At 40.7% G+C, this 24,531-nt stretch overlaps 1 protein-coding gene across 1 annotated transcript in view; it reads left to right on the top strand.

The window, feature by feature from the left end:
- Positions 1 to 23,633, top strand: part of LOC126471431 (ADP-ribosylation factor-like protein 8B-A) — a 50,125-nt gene extending 26,492 nt beyond the window's left edge. Inside the window, exon 4 of the mRNA XM_050099590.1 lies at positions 18,762 to 23,633. Coding sequence (XP_049955547.1) covers positions 18,762 to 18,882 — 121 coding nt within the window. The 3' untranslated portion in view covers positions 18,883 to 23,633. The remainder of the gene's footprint in view (positions 1 to 18,761) is intronic.
- Positions 23,634 to 24,531: the final 898 nt, after the last annotated feature.

Here is a 24,531-nt window from a genome sequence, read left to right as displayed (position 1 = left end):
GATCTCAAAATCAACAGAACTTTACACCCTGATCTTCCAGTTTCCTTAATGGGTATACAGTCCTCTGCAAGATGTAAGAGATTGTAAATAGTACTATTCACTAAGTCACCAACACAGTGTGGATAGTGCCTGAGAATAACTGCTGTGCACTCATTGCAACAGGCAACACCTGGATCTGTCTTGTGTTCTGTGTTGGCTTTGTGCTTTCTAACCTCTATTGGGAATTTGCTAGATTGTATAAGGAAGTGTCATTTGCAAGGAGATACCCCCTTGTTTTTGGATTCTGAATGATCTTTTGTTCATATCATCACTTGCATTACATTACACTACATTAATACTTGTCCCATAGATCATGAGTATGACATTTTGTAATGATGTGGAAGATAACTTTCCTTTATGCAATATAATTTTCTTTTTGTTTCTTTCGTTTTTAGTTACTACTTCATATGTAAAAAATCATCTGTTGTGTAGGAGGGGCTTGTCATTCAGAAATTCTTTTAACTTGTTTTTAAATGCTGATTGGGTATCAGTCAGACTTTTAATCCTATTTGGCAAATGACCAATTTTTGTGGCAGCAATTTTCACCCCCTTTCTGTGCCAATGTCAGATTCAACTCAAGAGTGAAGAACATCCTTCCTTTTAGTGTTATAGCTATGCACTTTGGTGTTGTTTTTGAACTGAAATGGGTTATTAATAACAAATTTCATAAGTGAATATACATATTGCAAAGGTACTGCGAATACCCCGAGTTCCTTAAATAAATGTCTGCAAGGCGATTTTAGGTTGGCTCCAGCTGTTACTCAGATTACACACTTTTGTGCAATGAATACTTTTTGTAATACTGATGAATTACCCCAAAATATGATGCCATATGACAGCAGTGAATGAAAATGAGCATAGTAGGCAAATTAACTGATATATTTATCACCAAAATTTGCAATGACCCTAATAGCATAAGTAGTTGAACCTAATTGTTTCAGCAGATCATAAATGTGTTTCCTCCAGTTCAATTTCTCATCAGTGCACACATCCAGAAATTTTGAATATTCTGCCTTAGCAACAGACTTCTGTTCAAAGTCTATATGTATCATTGGTGTTATGCCATTTACTGTATAGACTTGCATATACTGTGTTTTCTCGAAATTTATTGAAAGTAACTGCTTAATAGTTCTCTGAAAGACACTATTTACAATTTCCTCAGATAATTCTTGTTTGTTGGATGTGATTATTATACTTGTATCATCAGCAAAAAGAACTAGCTTTGCATCTCTATGAATATAGAGTGGCAAGGGACCCAAGACTGAACCTTATGTGCCACCATTCTTGTTACTTACCCATTTAGAGGACACGCTTGATTTTTACAGACTATTTGTACTGTCAGTTTCAACCTTCTGCATCCTTCCAGTTAAATGTGAATTAAACAATTTGTGCACTGTCCCACTCATATCACAATACTTAAGCTTATGTAGAAGAATTTCACAATTTACACAGTCGAAAGCCTTTGAGAAATCACAGAATATCCCAATGGGTGATTTTCAGTTATTCAGAACATTCAGTATTTTTATCAGTGAAGGCATGTATAACATTTTCTGTTGAAAAGCCTTCCTGAAAACCAAATTGGCATTTTGTTAGTACTTCATTTTTACAAATATGTGAAGCTACTCTTGAATGCATTACTTTTCAAGAATTTTGGATAAAGCTGTCAGAAGTGAGATTGGGCGGTAGTTGTCAGCATCAGACCTATCATTATTTTTATGCAATGGTTTAATAACAACATATTTCAGTCTGTCCAGAAAAATGACCAGTTTCAGTGAGCTGCTACATGTGTGGCTGAGAATCCTATTTATCTATTGGGAACAAGCTTTTAGTACGCTGTTGGAAATACCATAAATTCAATGTGAGCCTTTACATTTGAGTGAATTTACTATTTTTCCTACTTTCAGTAGGAGAGGTAGCTTTGAATTTCAGTTTTATCAAATTAAATAAGTATTGCGTCTTCCATATGCAGCCTTGCATTTTCTCTACAACATTTAAAAAATAATTATTAAAAATATTTTCTACTTCTGACTTTTTGTTAATAAACTTTTCATTGAGTTTGATAGAAATACAGTCTTCGTGTTCTCTCAGTTGCCCTGTTTCCCTTTTAACCATATTCCAAATTGTTTTAATTTTATTAGCAGAGATGTTAATCTCAGACATAGTGCTCATACATATGGACTCATTAATAACTTTTCTTAATACAGTGCACTAGTTTTTATATTATTTGATGTTTTTTTACAGTTATGTTTCACCATTTTCTTAGGGAAACTGTTTTCAGATATACTCACAAAGGCATCATGAAAGAGATTAAATTTCAAATTAGCACCACTCTAACTGTGCAAGCTTTGTCTAAAATTTGCAACTATTAAATCATTAATCGAATGCCCTATTTTGAGAGACTGTTTTGCATTATGTATGGAGCTATGTCATATGCTGCAACTAGCTGTGCATCATGATCAGACAGACCATTCCTAACAGGAAAAATATTATTTGAATAAATTTATATGTGTCTATAAAAACATTATCTGTTGTTGTGCTGCTTTCCTGCACAACCAGAGTAGGAAAATCAGTAACTGGCGTCAAATTGAAAGAACAAGTAATATTTCAAGGTCCAGCTTTCTATCAGACTCTTTCAGAAAATGTACATTGAAGTCCCCACAAACAATAATTAGCTTCCCTCTGTCAGACAGTTCTGTTCGTGGAATGTGCAGCTTCGTGATTCTGAACTTTAATGACAGTGAAGTACAAATTGATAAATCAGATCAAATGATTGCTAATCATCTTTACAACAAATCATAGTCCAGTTGGAGGGCACCACTAATGCATTCCTGGTTCATCAGGAGACAATGTATGCGGCCAAAAGAAACAAAATTGTACCTTCTCCCAGTTAAGAAATTTTATTGTAGCAAAAGAACCTGTTTCATCTCCATGTCATGGACCAGGCGCACACTTCATGGCAAACACATTTTGCTGAAATGTTGCAGTCGACTCTATGTTGAGTATACCAGGGTCAGTAACAGCCAGAAGGAAAATGTTTACCAGGAGATCTTGTAATTGTACCATTTATGATGTTCTTTATATGCCAAGGTGTTAGGAAACGTTACACAATGTGGGAAATTATGTTACAAGAACTGTGTGTTCTGTTTGTCTGTTTCCCCCCCCCCCCCCTGAGCAAAAAACTTTACATAGGTCCTAGTAAAATAATTTGTGTGCATGCTATTTACAATATCTACATCTACATTCATACTCCGCAAGCCACCTCACGGTGTGTGGCAGAGGGTACTTTGAGTACCTCTATTGGTTCTCCCTTCTATTCCAGTCTCGTATTGTTCATGGAAAGAAAGATTGTCGGTATGCCTCTGTGTGGGCTCTAATCTCTCTGATTTTGTCCTCGTGGTCTCTTCGCGAGATGTACGTAGGAAGGAGCAATATACTGCTTGACGCCTCGGTGAAGGTATGTTCTTGAAACTTCAACAAAACCCGTACCGAGCTACTGAGTGTCTCTCCTGCAGAGTCTTCCACCAGAGTTTATCTATCATCTCCGTAATGCTTTCGCGATGACTAAATGATCCTGTAACGAAGCGCAGTGCTCTCCGTTGGATCTTCTCTCTTCTATCAACCCTATATGGTACAGATCCCACACTGGTGAGCAACATTCAAGCAGTGGGCGAACAAGCGTACTGTAAACTACTTCCTTTGTTTTCGGATTGCATTTCCTTAGGATTCTTCCAATGAATCTCAGGCTGGCATCCACTTTACTAACGATCAACTTTATATGATCATTGCTTTTAAAATCACTCCTAATGCGTACTCCCAGATAATTCACAGAATTAACTGCTTCCAGTTGCTGACCTGCTATATTGTAGCTAAATGATAAAGGATCTTTCTTTTTGTGTATTCGCAGCACATTACACTTGTCTACATCGAGAGTCAATTGCCATTTCCTGCACCATGCGTCAATTCGTTGCAGATCCTCCTGCACTTCAGTACAACTTTCCATTGTTACAACCTCTCAATATACCACAGCATCATTCGCAAAAAGCCTCAGTGAACTTCTGATGTCATCTACAAAGTCATTTATGTATATTGTGAATAGCAACGGTCCTACGACACTCCCTTGTGGCGCACCTGAAATCACTCTTACTTCGGAAGACTTCTCTCCATTGAGAATGACATGCTGCATTCTGTTATCTAGGAACGCTTCAATCCAATCACACAATTGGTCTGATAGTCCATATGCTTCTTCTTTGTTAATTAAATGACTGTGGGGAATTGTATCAAACGCCTTGCGGAAGTCAAGAAACACGGCATCTTCCTGGCAACCCGTGTTTATGGCCCTCTGAGTCTCGTGGACGAATAGCGCGAGCTGGGTTTCACACGATCGTCTTTTTCGAAACCCATGCTGAATCCTACAGAGTAGATTTCTAGTCTCCAGAAAAGTCATTATACTCTAACATAATACGTGTTCCAAAATTCTACAACTGATCGATGTTAGAGATATAGGTCTATAGTTCTGCACATCTGTTCGATGTCCCTTCAGGATGACCTGTGCCCTTTTCTAATCCTTGGAACACTACGCTCTTCTAGAGACCTACGGTACACCGCTGCAAGAAGGGGGCAAGTTCCTTCGCGTACTCTGTGTAAAATCGAACTGGTATCCAACAGGTCCAGCGGCCTTTCCTCTTTTGAGCAATTTTAATTGTTTCTGTATCCCTCTGTCGTCTATTTGGATATCTACCATTTTGTCATCTGTGCGACAATCTAGAGAAGGAACTACAGTGCTGTCTTCCTCTGTGAAACCACTTTGGAAAGAGACATTTAGTATTTCGGCCTTTAGTCTGTCATCCTCTGTTTCAGTACCATTTTGGTCACAGTGTGTCTGGACATTTTGTTTTGATCCACCTACCGCTTTGACATAAGAACAAAATTTCTTAGGATTTTCTGCCAAGTCAGTAGGCTACATAGAACTTTACTTTCGAATTCGTTGAACGCCTCTCGCATAGCCCTCTTCACACTACATTTCGCTTCGCGTAATTTTTGTTTGTCTGCAAGGCTTTGGCTATGTTTATGTTTGCTGTGAAGTTCCCTTTGCTTCCGCAGCAGTTTTCTAACTCGGTTGTTGTACCACGGTGGCTCTTTTCCATCTCTTAAGATTTTGCTTCGCACATACTCATCTAATGCATATTGTACAATGGTTTTGAACTTTGTCCACTGATCCTCAACACTATCTGTACTTGAGACAAAACTTTTGTGTTGAGCCATCAAGTACTCTGAAATCTGCTTTTTTCCACTTTTGCTTAACAGAATAATCTTCCTACCTTTTTTAATATTTCTATTTACAGCTGAAATCATCGATACAGTAACAGCTTTATGATCGCTGATTCCCTGTTCTGCGTTAACTGTTTCAAATAGTTCAGGCCTGTTTGTCACCAGAAGGTCTAATATGTTATCGCTACAAGTCGATTCTCTGTTTAACTGCTCAAGGTAGTTTTCAGATAATGCATTTAAAAAAATTTCACTGGATTCTTTGTCCCTGCCACCCGTTATAAACATTTGAGTCTCCCAGTCTATATCCGGCAAATTAATATCTGCACCCAGAACTATAATATGGTCGGGAGATTTACTCGAAATATTTTCCAAATTTTCCTTCAGGTGCTCTGCCACAACAGCTGCTGAGCCAGGGGGCCCATAGAGACATCCAATTACCATGTTTGAGCCTTCTTTAACCATGACCTTCACCCAAATTATTTCACATTTCGTATCTCCGTCAATTTCCTTTGATACTATTGCACTTTTTATCGCTATAAACATGCCTCCCCCTTCACTGTCCAACCTGTCTCTGCGGTATACATTCCAATCTGAGTTTAGAATTTCATTACTGTTTACATCTGGTTTCAGCCAACTTTCCGTCCCTAGTACTATGAGCATTGTGACCGTTTGTTAATGAGAGTAGTTCTGGGACCTTTCTATAGATGCTCCTGCAGTTTACTATTACCACATTAAAATTGTTATTCCCTGTTGTGTTTTGACTACTACTGTCTTGTCGCGTCTCAGGAGCCGTCTTGTCGGGCCTATGGAGGGAATTCTCTAACCTAAAAAACCCACATGTGCACTCCACATGTACTCTGCTACCCTTGTAGCAGCTTCCTGTGTGTAGTGCACACCTGACCTATTCAGGGGGACCCTAGATTTCCCCACCCGATAGCAGAGGTTGAGAAATTTGCACCCCAGATCTCTGCAGAATCGTCAGGACAAAGGAAAAAATGCGGCACTTGGAGGTCAGTGTGTGTTTCCTCATCCAGATTAAGACAAAAGTTTATCTTACAAAATTGGATCGGGTGCATTTTGAAAAGACAGGTATGAAAAGAGAGCTGGCAACACTGTCACATTGTGAAGCACATTGAAATGTACAGAGGAATGTGTATCATCCAGCACTACTGTACCAGTCATGGTAGTTTACTGAGTAGAGACTGCTGTGACAGCAAACTCACATCCACCATGGAGCTATGGTTTGAATCCTCATCAGGTTCCCTTCATGAAAAGAATGTTTCTCATCACCCTGAGCAACACCCTCAGGAAACGGTTGTCTTTGCCCAAAAGTAATGGACGTAAGTCACCAGAGGACTAGGCGTACTCATCAGAGGATGTAATTCTTGAAAACCTTCACCAATCATCTCGGCGAAGTACCTGTGATATAGCAGTGCAGTTCCAGATATCTCAAAGAATGATTATTGAGTCCGCAGCTCGTGGTCGTGCAGTAGCGTTCTCGCTTCCCGCGCCCAGGTTCCCGGGTTTGATTCCCGGCGGGGTCAGGGATTTTCTCTACCTTGTGATGACTGGGTGTTGTGTGATGTCCTTAGGTTAAGTTAGGTTTATGTAGTTCTAAGTTCTAGGGGACTGATGACCATAGATGTTAAGTCCCATAGTGCTCAGAGCCGATTGTTATTGAAGTGTTTGTTGTACCATGAAGAAGTATTTGCGTATCATTACACATTAACTCAACACCAGCAGCCAGAAGACTGCATTTGATGAATACAGTTTTGTGAATGGCTTTTGCACCAAGTGGAAGGTAGCGAACACTCAATAAATCATGTGATACCAACTAACGAATGTAGCTTCACTTGTGAAGGCATTTTCAACCTCCACAACAGCCATTATTGCTCAGAACACGACCCACGTGTTACCCGTGAATGTGACACACTTTGGCATAAATCTGTGGGCTGTAAATGTGGGAGGAATGCTTATGGGCTCTACTGTACATTTCTTTGGAATACTTTGCCTGATGCCTGGAAAATGTTCCACATGGTATTCAGTGACAATTATGGTTTCAACATGATGGTGCCCCTTCACACTTTGAAATGAATGCAAATAACTATTTAAATGAAGTGTTTCCAGGGACATGGATTGGTTGTGGAGGTCCAGTGTTCTAGCCTTGACATTCCCTGGACCTTAAACCACTAGATTTTTATTTGTGGGGAAACTTGAAGGAACAAATTTATAGTGCTCCATCCATGGATGTACATGACCTGATACCTTATGTGCACGCAGCTTTGGCAATGGTGGCTGCAGGTGTATTTTTTAGGGTCAGAAAGTGTGATCCAGTAACGGGGAAGTTTTAGCAAATGCAAGGTGGTCGCATTGAATGTCCTCTCTAAAGTGACTGTTGCTCGTACGTGTTTATACCAGCTCTGTGAAGATACACTTGGGTATCAAATGTACAGAAAGGAATTATTGTGTGCGCAGTATAAAGTGTAATCTAGTGTTGCCTAATTGTTGTGTTTTTTGTACCTCATGAACACAGATGATGATACTGTAGCCATTAGTATTTTTTGTTGGCTTTATTTGTGTCATGTATTAAACAAAGTGGTCATTTATGTCTGTAAGAAGTTCATGTTATGTCTTAATGTTTAAATAAAAGTAACAGTAACAGAAAGAAATACACTAGATACCATATTGTGGAGGTGTAAAATGGATACAATTGTGTGCATTGGCACGAACAAGACTCGAACATTGGCAGATCTGCACATATTTTCCCAACGGCATTCCATTGTCTCACTGAGCAAATGATACAGGTGGAGCACAGTGCGGAGTTCATGTTACTTGTTCTTGATCACACAGCATGCAGTTAGTGTTGCCACAGTCTCATTATTTAAAATCTGGTTTCTGTTAAACCTATTGGTGGTGCTAGGTTTTGCTAGATACACTTTTGTCTTGAATTGCTATGAGGAATCATATGCTGATCCCAATTGCAGCATTTTTTTCCTTCATCATGTATGCTGAAACAATGTGTCTTCAGAATTGATAAACCTCATTTTACATAGTTCATATAATTTCTTGGTCACATTTTAAGTAGTCATTGTGATGTGGCTATTATTTTTAAAATATGTTGTTAAACCAGTCTAGGGTTTTTGAGGTCAATATGAAATGTATTAATATGTACTGTGTTAACATCTAAAGTCATGTCAGTGTCTCTGACATAAAATCCAAGATACCAAATTACATTTTACCAGTCAACAAATTTTCCAGTCCAGTCACATCCAGTCAATTTTCTTTAGTATACATTTGCTTTCATGCCAAATTGATAGCTTTCCAGATATCTGGAAACACATAATGGACATGATTACTACTATCTTTAGGCCATTGCTCTTTTGCCAAGAGTGTGAGTTGTCTTGTGTGGTTGGTGTTCTCACAGTCCAGGCTGGTTTGTGTGGAGAAGATAATTTTGTTCCAGGTATTTCGTTATATTCCAACTCTGAGTGTAATCTAGGATTACAAAAAATAAAAATGAATTCAGCAATCAGTCACACATACAATCTGTGTTTATATTGCAGATCTAGATTTTAGCTATTGGGTAGCAGTCTTAAGTGATTAAAAAATACAAGAAAATATACAACAATCAGTAATTAAAAGATGTAAATTAAATTTACATTGTACAATTGCAATAACAAAATTAGGCAACATACTGTTTAAACCAAGTCGTAGAGACTCATCAGGCTTGTGACAACACATTACTGTAAGACTTTGATTTACATGGCCAAACTGAGGCTATTGTTCACAGATCAGTGCAAGCAGCCACAGCTTGTCATATGGGTAGAGTAACGCCCTCTATAACCCTGACACAGTTACCAGTACAATTTTTTTGTATTACTTGGATATTAAAATTTAAAAAAATGAAAACCAAATGACCACTATCAATATAAACAGTGTTATCATAAAGATTATTAAGTGTTAAAAAGCTGGAGCATTGAGTTAGTGGAAAATTAACTCACTAAAACATCGTTTGAATTGCAGTGCTTTAGCTGTAGAGAAGAAAAGATTTCAACTAATAGCTCAATTCAAATGTATTTGGTGCAGTTGCTGCTAAAGAACACTAACAAGCAAGATAATAGGAAAAGTTAGAACACGAACAACACCCACAAGTAATAACAAATTTTGTTCTCACATGGTGAACTGCCAGGTGTTGTCATATAAAGGGAACTGTTAGGCATTTTACATCCTACTGGGTAGTGGCATCGTCTGCCACCAAGTAGATGGAAATTGAAAGGCTCGCAAAAAAGGCTGTTTCTCATCACCACAGCATTGAGTAGTTGATAAGAGAAAACTGAAGAAATTCTCTATTTCCTCCAGGAGGTCCACAAATCTGCATTTTTCAGCTCGGTGGAGCAATGCCATGTGTGACCTTAAGGACAGAACACTAAGTCCACTCTGTTATGTGGACAGTTATATTTTTCAACTATATCTTGTCTATCCAATGCCACATGTTCACCAAACAGAGTTTAGTGTTCTCCCTCATGCCAAAACCCCCAGGGGGCCCACAGTCTTTTTGCGGGTACATGTGTGGTGTGCATGGGGCCCTGAGCCATTGCAGCCTCCTTTCCTTTCCAGGCTGCATTACCATCCCTGTTCCTCTCTGTCCCTATCCTTGCTCCTTTGTCCCTGCCCCCATCTTTTTCCCCTCTTAGTGGACTTCTTTTGGTTTCTTTGGGGTTTGACCTCCATTTCCCAAATTTTCCATTCAGTGTGAGCCATTTGGGGATGAACTCTTTACCTAGCTTCCATGGTGCAGGTTCCTCTCCCCCTCCCCTTTCCCTTTGCGCCCTGGCCCCCTCCTGCTAGGTCACCAGCACGGTAGCCAGTCCGTGTGGTGGGGCTTGTTAAGTATCCACTTGGCTGAGCCCCCTGAAACCACAGGGATCACACTGCTAGTACCTGAGCTGTTAACAACTCGTGTATGCCCAGGAGTCGATGCTCATCACTTTGGGGAACCAGAACTCCCGGCAATGGTCGCAGTGCGACGGCCCTTGCTGTGGCTGGGTGGCACCCGTGGGGTGAGCCCCTGGTCGGAGTGGGTGGTACTAGTGTGGATGCCTTGCGCCTGGAGTGACAAAAGCTTCACCATCCTGGCCATTCTGTGGCTATCTCTAAGAGTGGTAGCAGACGTGACACTCCTTCTTCTGATCCTTCGGCCTTCCCCTCCCTGGCCACCCCCTGGGAGGAAGGTCAAGCTCGCCGGCTTGGTTTGAAACCTTTCCATTGGTACCTGGTTTGTAGCAGGATGGAAGATGGAAGTTTTGTCATGACCAGGCCTTTGTTTTTCATGGAGGCGATTGAAGATAAGTATGACGAAGTGCAATCAATGAGTAAATTGCGGCCCGGTGCTTTGCTCATAAAGACATCTTCTGCTGCCCTGAATGCTTGTGACCATCTCGGTGACGTCCCAGTTTCCGTCTTGCCCCATCACTCTTCGAACTCGGTACAGGGCATTATTTTCCACTGGGATCTTCTTCTCCAAACTGATGAGGAGCTTTGTGCTAACCTCAAGCGTCGAAGGGTTCGTTTTATCCTGTGTGTGCAGTGAGGCCCTCCAAACAATCGCACCGCTACGGGTGACCTCCCAGAGGTGGTCAAGGTAATGGTGTATCAGTGTGATGTAAAACCTTATATTCCACCACTGATCAGGTGCTTTAAATGCTTATGGTTTGGACACGTCTTCGTGCTGCACCACTGATCCCCTCTGCGGTGACTGTGGGCAACCCCTCCATGAGGGGAGTGCCTGTGCTCCCCCGCCAGTGTGTGTAAATTGTCATGGACATCATTCTCCATGCTTGCCTGCATGCCTGGTGTTTGTGAAAGAAAGAAGGATTCAAGAGTACAAAGCCTTAGATCGGCTCACCTACACTGATGCTCGTCAGAAGTATGACTGGCTCCATCCTGTCTCTATGACTTCTACTTTTGCTTCAGTTATGTCCATACCCCCCTCCTCTTCCCAGCCCCACCCCATTCGCCCCATGCCTTTAGCCTCCTCCCTCTCCCACATCCCCTCCTCCTCCTTGTGAGTACCCATACACAGCCCTTCGGGAGCTGCTCCCCTCCCCTGCTGGGAAAGTGCTCCCCTCCTTCAGCTGCCACCGGTACTGAAGCTCCCTCCCTGGACTCTTCTTCTCAGCACCCCCCCTGAAAAGAAATCTGCTGCTCCACATCAGCTGCACGATCTGCGGGCGGTGGGCGTCAAGATATCCTGATGTAATTCTGTGCCCGCCCGCACTGAAGTGTGCTCTTCTCTTCCTTCCCAAGAGAAGAAGCAGAAACACAAGAACACGGGCAAGGCCCCTCTGGTACCCCCTGAGGTGCGGCCTTCCCCTCCTCCAGTCAATGAACCAACAGAGTCTGACCCCACCTATATGGATATTACCCAATCCTTATCAGTGACGGATGGCGACTTAGCGGCGTGACAGACTCCGGTCCATTAGCTTCCCATTTGGACTGCGGCTTGAGAATCCTTCAGTGGAATTGTAATGGATATTTGCGTCACCTTCCAGATTTGAGTCCCCTTCTTTCCTTGTAGTCTGCTGCTTGTATTGCACTCCAGGGGATGCATTTTGTCAATTCTTACTCATCTGCCCTTCGTGGGTTCCACGCTTTGTCAGAACCGAATTGGCCCCTTGCAGGCTTCTGGTGATATTTGTACCTTGGTCCGCAAGGACATTGTTAGTAAATGGGTTCCCCTCCATACCACTCTGGAAGCCATTGCTGTCAGGACCCATCTGGCCACTCCAATCACAATCTGTAATCTCTACCTCTCACCTGACAGGCCGCCCACATCCCTTTCTTTAACCACCCTTCTTCAACAACTCCCTTCTCCCTGCTTGCTACTAGGGGACTTTAATGCCCACAATCCTCTTTGGGGTAGTCATACGACTACTGCCCTGGGCAGGACAGTTGAAGCTGTTGTGGCATTGCTTGACCTCTGTTTACTAAACACAGGTGCTCCCACACAGTTTAGTGTGGCGCACGGCACTTTCTCTACCATTGACCTCTCCATCTGGAGTCCCGGCCTTTTTCCTTCCATTCAGTGGGGTGTCCACGATGACTTATGTGACAGCGACCATTACCCAATTGTTTTGACCTTCCTTCAGTCTCTCTGGCTCCGTCACCCTCCCAGGTGGGCCATATACAAGGCTGATTGGGGTGCCTTCTCCTCTGCTCCCATCCCCCCTGTATTCCCACACGACAGTGTTGGTGAATCTACGCAGACTTTGACTGCTGCCATCCTTTCAGCAGCTGTTTCAGCAGTCGCTTCTTCCTCAGCTTCTCCCCATCAGAAAATGGTCCCTTGGTGGACTCCGGAAATTACTTCAGCCATAAAAGACTGCCGCCGTGCTCTTCAACACATCAAGCGGCACCCTTCTACTGCTCTTCTTTTGGTCTTTAAATGACTCCGCACCCGGGCCCACTACCAAATCAAATTTCATAAATGCATTTGCTGGGAACGATATGTAGCTGCCATAGGACTACACCTCCTCTTCACAAGTCTGGGCGAAACTCAGGCGAATTTTTGGCAACTGTCCTCCCACCGGGGTTGCAGGAATTTCTGTGCATGGTGTTGTCCTTACCAATCCGAACATTGTAGCAGAAAATTTCTTTCAACACTTTACTCAAGCTTCAGCATCGACTCAGTATCCGCCCATGTTCCTTCTCCTGAAAGAGCACTCAGAATGACTGCCTTTGTCTTTTGTTTCTCGCTGCTTGGAGCCCTATAATGTCCCATTCAGCGAGTGGGAATTCGCCAGCGCCCTCATCCTCTGTCCTGACACGGCTCCTGGACCGGATTGGATACATAACCAAATGCTCCAACACTTACAGCCACCATCGTATACAGGCCCTCTTCAACAGTCTGTGGAGTGGTGGAGTCTTTCCTACCCTGTGGCAGGAAAGCATTGTTGTTCCGGATTTGAAGCCAGGGAAGCCACCTCTTCAGTTGGATAGCTACTGTCCAATTAGCCTCACCATCACCCTCTGCAAGCTCCTTGAACACATGAGTCGGTGGCGGTTTTTGATCCTTGAATCCCGCAACCTTTTGTCATCGACTCAAAGTGGTTTTTGCTGTGGCTGCTCTATGGTGCATAACTTGGTCCACCTGGAGTCTGCTATCTGGTCGGATTTTGCCCATAAGCAACACCTCCTTACAGTCTTCTTTGATCTGCATAAAGCCTGTGACACCACCTGGCACTGCCACATCCTCACCACCCTTCACGAATGGGGCCTTTGTGGTGCTCCGCCAGTTTTTATCTGTAACTTCCTTTCTTGTCGCTCTTTTTGGGTCCAAGTTGGCTCCTCCTACAGCACTTCCCATTGGCAAGAAAATTGGGTTCCACAGGGTTCCGTCCTGAGCGCCCCTCTTTTTGTCTCGAAATTTGGTAGAAAACCCGAAGAAATTCTGGTCGTATGTAAAGTACACAAGCGGCAAGACACAGTCAATACCTTCACTGTGCAGTGCCGATGGTACTGTTACCGACGACTGTGCCGCTAAAGCGGAGTTATTGAACGCAGTTTTCCGAAATTCCTTCACCAGGGAAGAGGAATGGAATATTCCAGAATTTGAAACATGAACAGCTGCTAGCATGAGTTTCTTAGAAGTAGATACCTTAGGGGTTGCGAAGTAACTCAAATCGCTTGATACGGGCAAGTCTTCAGGTCCAGATTGTATACCGATTAGGTTCCTTTCAGATTACGCTGATACAATAGCTCCCTATGTAGCAATCATATACAACCGCTTGCTCACCGGTAGATCTGTACCTACAGATTGGAAAACTGCGCAGGTCGCACCAGTGTTTAAGAAGGGTAGTAGGAGTAATCCATCGAACTACAGACCTATATCATTGACGTCGGTTTGCAGTAGGGTATTGGAGCATATACTGTATTCAAACATATTGAATCGCCTCGAAGGGAACGATCTATTGATACGTAATCAGCATCGTTTCAGAAAACATCGTTCTTGTGCAACGCAGCTAGCTCTTTATTCGCACGAAGTAATGGCCGCTATCGACAGGGGATCTCTAGTTGATTCCGTATTTCTAGATTTCCGGAAAGCTTTTGACATCACTCCTCACAAGCAACTTCTAATCAAGCTGCGGGCCTATGGGGTATCGTCTCAGTTGTGCGACTGGATTCGTGATTTCCTGTCAGGAAGGTCGCAGTTCATAGTAATAGACAGCAAATCATTGAGTAAAACTGAAGTGGTATTAGGTGTTCCCCAGGGAAGCGTCCTGGGACCTCTGCTGTTCCTGATCTATATAAATGACCTGGGTGACAATCTGAGCAGTTCTCTTTGGTTGTTCGCAGATGATGCTGTAATTTACCGTCTAGTAAGGTCATCCGAAGACCAGTATCAGTTGCAAGCCGATTTAGAAAAGCTTGCTGTATGGTGTAGCAGGTGGCAGTTGATGCTAAATAACGAAAAGTGTGAGGTGACCCACATGAGTTCCAAAAGAAATCCGTTGGAATTCAATTACTCGATAAATAGTACAATTCTCAAGGCTGTCAATTCAACTAAGTACCTGGGTGTAAAAACTATGAACAACTTCAGTTGGAAAGACCACATAGATAATATTGTGGGGAAGGCGAGCCAAAGGTTGCGTTTCATTGGCAGGACACTTAGAAGATGCAACAAGTCCACTAAAGAGACACCTTACACTACACTCGTTCGTCCTCTGTTAGAATATTGTTGCGCGGTGTGGGATCCTTACCAGGTGGGATTGATGGAGGACATCGAAAGGGTGCAAAAAAGGGCAGCTCGTTTTGTATTATCACGTAATAGGGGAGGGAGTGTGGCAGATATGATACGCTAGTTGGGATGGAAGTCATTAAAGCAAAGACGTTTTTCGTCGCGGCGAGATCTATTTACGAAATTTCAGTCACCAACTTCCTCTTCCGAATGCGAAAATATTTTGTTGAGCCCAACCTACATAGGTAGGAATGATCATCAAAATAAAATAAGAGAAATCAAAGCTCGTTTTTCCTGCACACTGTTCGGGAGTGGAATGGTATGGAGATAGTATGATTGTGGTTGGATGAACCCTCTGCCAAGCACTTAAATGTGAATTGCAGAGTAATCATGTAGATGTAGATGTAGCCATTAATGGTCTGGTGACAGCTGTTGGACTGACAGTGGCTCCCTCTTTGTATACTGAAGATTTTTGTATCTACGTCGCTTCCTCCATAATAGGTGCTGCAGAACGCCATCTACAGGGGGCAATCTGCCGGGCGCACTCGTGGGCTCTCTCCCATGGCTTTCAGTTTTCGGCAGCCAAGTCGTGTGTCGTGCATTTCTGCCGTCGCCGTACAGTCCATCCCCATCCAGACCTGTTCCTTGATGGCCAGCCATTCGAGATGGTGGACACCCATCGCTTCTTGGGTCTAGTCTTCAATGCCTGGTTGACATGGCTCCCTCATCTTCACCAGCTGAAGAGGATGTGCTGGTCCCATCTCAATGTTCTTAGGTGTCTGTGCAATACCACCTGGGGTGCAGACCGCTCTGTTCTCCTGCGATTGTATCAAGCACTGGTCGTGTCTCGTTTAGACTATGGAAGTCCTGTCTAAGGTTCTGTGTCACCTTCGATTTTGCAGATACTAGACCCCCATCCACCACTGTGGGGTCTGAGTTGCAACTGGTGCCTTCTGGACTAGCCGTGTACTTAGCCTTGTCGCAGAGGTGGGGATTCCACCACTGCGAGTTTTGCGCGAGCTGATATCTTATGCGCTCCGCATTCTGTGCACCCCAAAGCATCCAAATTATGGTCTCCTTTATCCAGACATGGCGACCACCCTGCCACAGCGGCAGCAACGATGTGGGCTTACCGTGGCTGTCCGCATTCAGTCGCTCTTTCCTGAGCTCAGCAATTCCCTTTACCGCCTGTTTTCTCCGCACATACCCCTCCATGGTGCATCTCTTGGCCGCAGCTCTGTCTTGATCTCTCAATAGATTCAAAGGATTCTGTCCCTCTGTTGGCTCTTCACCGCCAGTTCTCCTGTCTCCTCAGTTCCTTTCTGGGTTCAGAAGTGATCTATACTGATGGCTCCATGGTTGCTGGCCGCACCGGTTTTGCTTACACCTATGCGCGACACATGGAACTTCGTTCTTTGCCAGATGGCTTTAGTGTTTTTACTGCAGAATTGGTAGCCATCTTGCCCGCACTGGACCATATCCACTCCTGCTCAGGACTATCCTTCACTATCTGTAGTGACTCATTGAGCGGTTTGCACGCTATCGGTCAGTGCTTCCCTCACCACCCATTGGTCATCGGTATCCAGGACTCCCTTTCTCTTCTTGCTAAACGTGGATGCTTGGTGGTTTTCATTTGGACCCCAGCCCATGTTGGGATTCCTGGCAATGAATTTGTTGATCAACTGGCTAAATTAGCTACTACCACGCCATCTCTTGCTATTGGCATTCTGGAAATAGCCCTTCGCTCGGCATTACGTTGTCAGGTTTTGGGCCTTTGGGATGCAGAATGGCACACTCTTTCTTTGCCGAACAAGCTCAGGGCGATTAAGGATTCTACAACTCTGTGGCAGTCCTCCTTGCGGGCCTCTCGTAAGGCCTCTGTCATCCTATGCCGGCTGCGCATCAGCCATACTTGGCTGACTCGCAGTTATCTCCTCTGCCGTGAGGACCGCCCTCTCTGTCGTCGTGGATCAGTGTTGACTGTGGCTCACATCTTATTGGACTGCCCCAACTTAGCCACACTGTGATGGACTTTTAGCTTTCCAGGCTCTCTACCCCTGGTGTTGGCTGACACTACCTCAGCGACAGATCTCGTTTTACGTTTTATTCGTGATGGGGGTTTTTATCGTTTTATTTAAGGGAGGAATCATCCACCTTATTGGTGAATGGAGGGGATGGCAGGCCCTCTTGCTCCCCCATTTGCCCCAACTGGATTGGCTTCAGCTGGGTGTGGTGGTTCACCTTGGCCCTCTCTCTTCCCACTCCTTTCCTTATGGGGTCTGTTATGTCTTGGGCATCTCTCTTGCCTCCTGCGCTTCTTTCTTCACACCCCTGTCATTAGTCACTTTCTTTCCCTCACCTCTTCTTCTGCCCTTTTCCTTCCTTTCATGTCAATAGTTTTATCATTTTATGGACATTTTAGTTCCCTCTTCTAATATGGGATTTTATCAGCTTTAGTTAATCCAAGGTTGGAGGGACTGATGACCGTGTAGTTTCGTCCCTTCTCCACCCAACCACATTGTGCCAAATATAATGTGCAACATAGTCTAAACATTTTATTTTTTGCACACCTGATTCATGATAAATACATTTTGTAGCAACACTGTAGCAAAATTGAAAAAAAGTATTTTTCCTGAAGATCCCAGAACTATGTTTCCTATTTTCACTCCAGATATTCAAATCTAAAAAAATTATGGAAACATTGGTTTCAACTTCAAATGTAAACTTGATTTTATCGTGTAAATCATTGAACTTGGTGACAATTTCATTAACAACATTGGTTCAAATGGCTCTGAGCACTATGGGACTTAACTGCTGTGGTCATCAGTCCCCTAGAACATAGAACTACTTAAACCTAACTAACCTAAGGACGTCACACACATCCATACCTGATGCAGGATTTGAACCTGCGATCGTAGTGGTCACGCGGTTTCAGACTGTAGCGCCTAGAACCGCACGGCCACTCCGGCCGGCATTAACAACATTATTGTTACCTTTGGCTAACAATAGCTTATTGTCAACATATGTGAAGTAATATACTATCTTTTTTGTTAAACTGGGATTTTCAGTGAAAAACTTATTTTCAATATAACTGATAAAAATATTGGCCATCACACCAGAAATGTAGCTTCCCATGCTAAGTCCGTCATTTTGGAGGTATGTTTTTATCATTAAATTTAAAACAGTTATACTTCAGGATTAGCAACAACATACTGATAAACTCTTTAATTTCTTGTCCAGAAAACCAGTTCTCATCACTTACATTCATCCCAATAATTTTAATGCTGCTATTAAAAGTGCAGTTTGGATTTGCAACTGATTGCCGAATTACTTTTCCTTTTTGAAATGTACTAGTTGCTATGCACAACTGTTCCAATGGAATAGACCTTGGTTATTCTAGGATTCAGTACAAATGGTGCATGGTATGTGACATGTAATAAGTTACGGTTAAGAGTGGAGCTGTTTCGCATGCAAATTATCTGTAAAGGATGATCAAAGACCATCAAGCCAATTAGCTGTACAGTAGTGTGTCAATTGAAATATCCCTTTGTTCCATTACCAAAGTACAGCTTTGCAGTGTTACCATAATTTGAATAATAATACTTTTACCAAGTGAAGAAACGTTTGAGGCTCCACTTGAGTGGGAGATGTAGTAGTTTGATAGCCACAATTTTTTTGCTATATTTTGTCATTTATTTGTAACTTCTCTGTTTTAAAGGAACTTGTCGGCGATCCAAGACCGTGAAATTTGCTGTTACTCAATATCTTGTAAGGAGAAAGACAACATTGATATAACTCTGCAGTGGCTGATTGCTCACTCGAAGTCAGGAATACGCTAGTGCCACTTGGTAAAAATTGGAGCAAGGTGACTGACACACAGAATGTTGCTACTAGTCGTTGTACACCCTCCTCCTCAGTGCCTGATTTGGCCATAAATTTGTTTATGTATATTTTATTGTGATTAAAGTTTATTAATCTGTGTTAAAGGCTGATTATAACTAATTAGTATTTTCCAAGAAATACTTGGGAAATTGGAATATTGTGCAACAAACTTGATAATGTTCTGTAATTTAAGAAGTGTGTGTGTGTGTATATACACACATTTTGTGTAGAGTGATATAGATGCCTTTTTAAGAATTGAATTGTAAAATCATGGAGTGTAAATTTCGTCTTAGAGCTGCTTAGAAAATATCATTTTTGTTTTTAGTTTCCTTTAAGAACATTTGGTATGTGTGTTCTTCCTTCTCAAGAAGTAATTGAAGTCTCCAGTTAAGGGAATATTGAACAACAAAATGAAAATTGAGCTTGGCTGATTACTTTTTTGTCCATTTTGTTGGGCTGTGTTTCTGGATAAGGGGAGTTACACATGTAATTATTGTGCAGAAGCAGAAACTAGGTGTGGCTTAACTGATATGTTAATATTCATCCATATATAATTGGAATTGTGGTTCTGCCAGCAATTAGACATGGAATGGAATGTGGAATCTCAAATTATAAGGAGTGGCATATCTCATATGGACAAGGTAAATAATCTATTACAGAGAATATTTGAGTTTTACAAAAATCCATTTATGCAAGCTTCACTGACTGACTGGGTATCCAACGCAGAAAATTAATAATGGAAACTCTAATGAATGCTCCTGTGTCAGAAGTGGCCTCTCCTCTGAATCCTAAATTTGTGGTGGCTACATTTGTTAAAACAGTATGCAGATACCTTGTACTGATAATTTTGTTATGAAAACATATTGTATGCATTGTTTTCTAATTAACCAACATTAACAGAATTCTTTCCAATATTATTAAAATGTTTCTATATAAAAACTGTCCTATTTTTTGCTGTCACATAATCATGCTCTCCCCACAGCCCCCCAATTAAAGCTGAACCAATGGAGTGGGAGTTTGTTGGTTATCATTCCTTCAATATGAGACATCTTGTCACATTTTAATATTTTTTATTTTGTGTGACCACCCGTCTTGCTAAATTGAAAGTTTTCATGGTAAAGATTCTTTTCACTGCCATGAAATAGTCATCACATTATCTTAGCTGTTGTGTGTTGTCAGCCTCGTGGAACAGCAGTTAGAACATGTAAGACGGTTCAGACAGATGTCTAGAGTAATGTTGAGAGTATGGTGTAATGTAACAGACATATTGTTATTTCATCTTGTACATAGTTCACTGGTGCAGAATCATCACTGTGTGTTTGCCAAACATCTCGTTCATGAAGCTGTAGCCCACAGGATGGCACACACTTTGTTCCAGTGTTAAAAGTATTCTTTTTGCAGCGTAGGTACACAATGATGCTCTTAAAAAAAAATTAATATTTTTGTGAATCTTGAGTAACATGAAATTGAAATGCATCATAATGTCACATGAAAAGTCTTCAAGGCAAAGATATGGCTTCCAGAAACATAACAGTAATATTACACATACTACTTTGATTTTAAAAAAAAAGATGGATTGACTGATAAAACCACATTACGTTCCAGCATATTGTAACAAAATAAAGGTGTTTGGAAAACTAAAATTAGTTCAGCTGATTTTATTCTGTACGTACATCAGATAAAGTATTGTTTTTAACAAGTGAATAGTAAACACCTGTACTTAATTCAGTAATGGAGCGGCAGTTGTTAGAATGCAATGAACTAAGTGATTAATGTGCTGGAAACTTCATCATTCATACCAGTGGTTAAAGTATTGGCTTCTCGGCATGCTTTAAAAGTCATGAAACATACCACTAATCTCACATTCCTCAGTCTGTAGTTATGTTTTTCCTTCAGAACATAGTGCTCTACATAATTTGCAGCATCACTTAGTTTAATGTCGTAAGTTAGTTTAATACATAACTTGAGTGTTTCCATTTGTTTTTTGTTGGATTTGTCCAGAACTGGAAAATTTTGAAGGTCTCATAAAGGATAGTGTATTCTTGTTTTGTTTATTCCCATCTGCTAAATTTTATAGCTGCTGAATGTTGATTCCTGATCGGTTTCAGAACTATACAACTAAGGCAGTAAACAGATATTCAGTTTTGTTAGAAAATAATGAACTGGGGGGGGGGGGGGGGAATTAAAAAATAGGACTCAAGATGTAAGATCTTCCTTAATTGAAGAATGAATGCAGAATGAATAAAGAATTCCTGATTATGTATTCCTGTGTCACAGCATTTTTTCACACTAAATCTTCAGTTTCCTTGACAACTAGAAATGAGAAACTAGAAAGGAGAAGTATAGATTGATATGTGGTAGTAGGAAAGGTTGTTTCTGGAATAGAACAAAGGGAGGAAACTTCCTGATAGTTGAAGATTATGTTCCAGTCAAAGATCCAAACATTAACCCTTGCCCTCTCCCCTTTCCCCCTTTTTTTGTCATGTTTGCACTAGATTAATCTTAGTCCACCACACAGTGTTAAATATGTTGGGAAGTTTCAGTATAGCATGCAGTCAACTGCAGATTCAGATGTAATCTAGAAGAAAAGGTTTATTTGTGAAATCATGTTAATTGAAAGGAGGAACAGCATTGTATGGCATACACTAGGTAATAAAAGTATATTTATCTGGAAACAGACAGCAAGGAGGTTATTGATGTATTTGATTTCATCAAAACTTGGAAAAGGAGGCTGGTTTGCGAAGGATATAGTGGGGAAATTATTAAAGTTTCACTTTGTAAGGAGGGTAATCAGCAATCTTGTCATGTGGAACATTGTATGAACGTTTCAGATTAATTGTCTACAGGCAGTTGTAGGAAACAAACAAAAAGAGCTGATGCTGATGAATGGAACTTCATTAAGTGACCTAGGTATATTGGAATTGAAAAGTTTTAAATGATCATCAGATTGTGCAAAAATTCAGGAAGAGGTTGGCCTAATGTTGCTTATGCTGAGAAATTTTTTCCACTATACTAAAATATGTGTAGAACTGCTGCCAGATCATCATGAATGAAACCATAATCATTATAAGTTATTTGGCAACCATTGAAGTAAGATATTTGTGAATATTCCCAAATGGAGCTGTAAGAGTTGGAATATCGCTGTCACTGGTGGCAATCTGTCACTTGATATTTTGCTTCCAGTGTAGGAACTGGTAAATTATTAGTATTATTTTTTTACATTTCATTTGTTGTTTTTGAAACACAAACAAAAACTGTCTATTTGGCAAATACAGCAAAGTCTTTCAAACTAGACTCATTTGTTGTCATCAGTATTCCATATATCATTTACTTCATTCTCTATAGTGCATATGATTGATGAAAGTCCCAAATGGACTCTGAAACTTTTAATATTGTCCATGAAAGGAAATGAGTACGATAAATTGATGGGCAAAACTTCTAAAGAATTATTGTGGATGTAACATTTGACATTATCACATATATAATCAGGATTGATGCTTGAGGGAGAGGGTGTTGAAGTCAGTGCATTGTTTCCATTTGAAATTAATGTTAATCATACCCAAATGACTGAGTTACTGTGAGTATTTGTATGCCTGCTTTTTAATATAGTTTCAACTTTGTTTTACCTTCTGTTTTATCATATTGTTAAGTGTTTGTATGTGTTGACAATGTGTTACTATATCATCAGTGAAATATTTGGCTATTTTGTTGATGGAACATGACAACCAGAAATGTTTGTGTGGTAAATGAATATTTTCTTTGGTGATAGTATAGTTCATGTTTGTTATAATAATTAGTGTGGATTTTGTTCTTGGAACTTGCATTGTATTTCTGGTGCATGTGGAAGTGTGTGCATATTTATACACAAATATGGATTAAATTTGGAACCTAGTTATGTATTAAACATACGTGAGCTGTATGTTTATGTAATTTCATTCACACTTATGCAATTTTACTGTAGTATGTAGGTATGTAGCTTTACTTTCCATTATTGTTGAGCTGATGAAAAGGCCTGACAGAATATAAATCTGAGAAGATACTTTGGTCCTATTTTTATGTGATTATGTTTGGAGAGACTTAATTGTGTAAGTATATGCTTTAATCAACATACATTAGTCACTCCCTCTGGCTGGTACTGCTTTTGCAGATAATTTAGTTTAGCATTGTGGAAAACCTATGAAATACGTTCTTACCAACATTTTACAGGTTGTTATATGTTCTGTAATTTTACAGTTATTTCATAGAAAAATACAAAGCACAAAATCAACTTAGATATGTATGCAGCAACTGTAATTATTTTGTTGACTCGTATAGATGTAATGAATAAAATTCTGCAACATTCTTGTTCTGAGTGTAATTATTAATTTATCATTTCATGTATCAGTGAGCTTCAGTATCTGTACAGCACATAACTGTTAGTAAGAAGCAATAGATATTTTTTGGTAGTAGAACTAGCTTGAATAAATTTTCTAATGTACCTTTTGTTGTGTCAGATGTAGTCAAAGCCTTTCAGTGACTCTGTGAGGTGCTATGTTAATGGTAAAGTTTTACAGATCCTGTGCTAGCTTTTGCTCCAAAATACATCTGTCATCTGAAATGAAGATCTCATATTTTTTGATACTGATTAACATTGTTAAAAAAATTTCAACATTTTTCATTATGTAAAGACAGTATAAGACATTTGAGTTTAATAAACAGTTTCTCTGCACTCTTGTTTTATTGTAGTGGTATTTTGAATCCCCAGTTTGTGTGTCGTACCTATAGCAGTCTATAAGGGCGTTCCGTTCCAGTTATAATTTGCAGAACATATAGGGTTTGTTCATTTGACAACTATGAATGTGACCCATCTGTTATGCATATGAAACAGGTACTGGTACACATGTGAGTTAAATTCTGGATAATATCATTGTTCTGGATGTGCACTACATGTTCAAATGTAAGAAAAAATTCTTCTAAATGTTATTTTTGCCATTTTGTCAGTGTTAACAATAGTTTAGAAGACAGTTTTATTTGTTCTTGATCTTACTGTGGGTATTGTCAAATACATGACAATTTACAGGTTGAGAAGGTTTTTATACATACTTAGATTACTGTTTAAGTCTGTTGCTGTCTGCTAAATATTACTGATGAGCGTTCTTCAAAAGATTTTCATACATAACAAATGTTTCATGGAAAAAGTTTAATGTGAACATGGCATCCAAAACCTGTAGCTTCAAAGTTTACCCACATGGTAGAAGACTCAAAATGAAGTGTTTTGAGATAAGGAACCAATGATTGAAGATGTATATTTTAGGCCATAGGTTTGAATGAGCTGTGTACATGAGGCACATGTTTAAAAAATTTTTGTGTCATTAAGACATTTCTGTGAAACATTGTTGGTGACACTGCGTTGAAACAGGATACACGATCACCTGTGTTCTGTCCACAGTAGAGTTTATCGCTGTTCATGACTAGTTATTGAAGTACAAGTTACTGGAGCTTTCACTGAATGCATTTCATGTATGGTGCTACAGGATGTAGCACCCAGAAAGTTGAATAAGTAGACAGATAAATAATAAATTTTGCTAAAGGTTTCATGCTAATTCTAAGAAATTTCTATGGATATT

The sequence above is a fragment of the Schistocerca serialis genome, chromosome 3, assembly GCF_023864345.2.
Source record: "Schistocerca serialis cubense isolate TAMUIC-IGC-003099 chromosome 3, iqSchSeri2.2, whole genome shotgun sequence".
Lineage (NCBI taxonomy): Eukaryota > Metazoa > Arthropoda > Insecta > Orthoptera > Acrididae > Schistocerca > Schistocerca serialis.
This window is presented reverse-complemented; position numbering and strand designations above follow the sequence as displayed.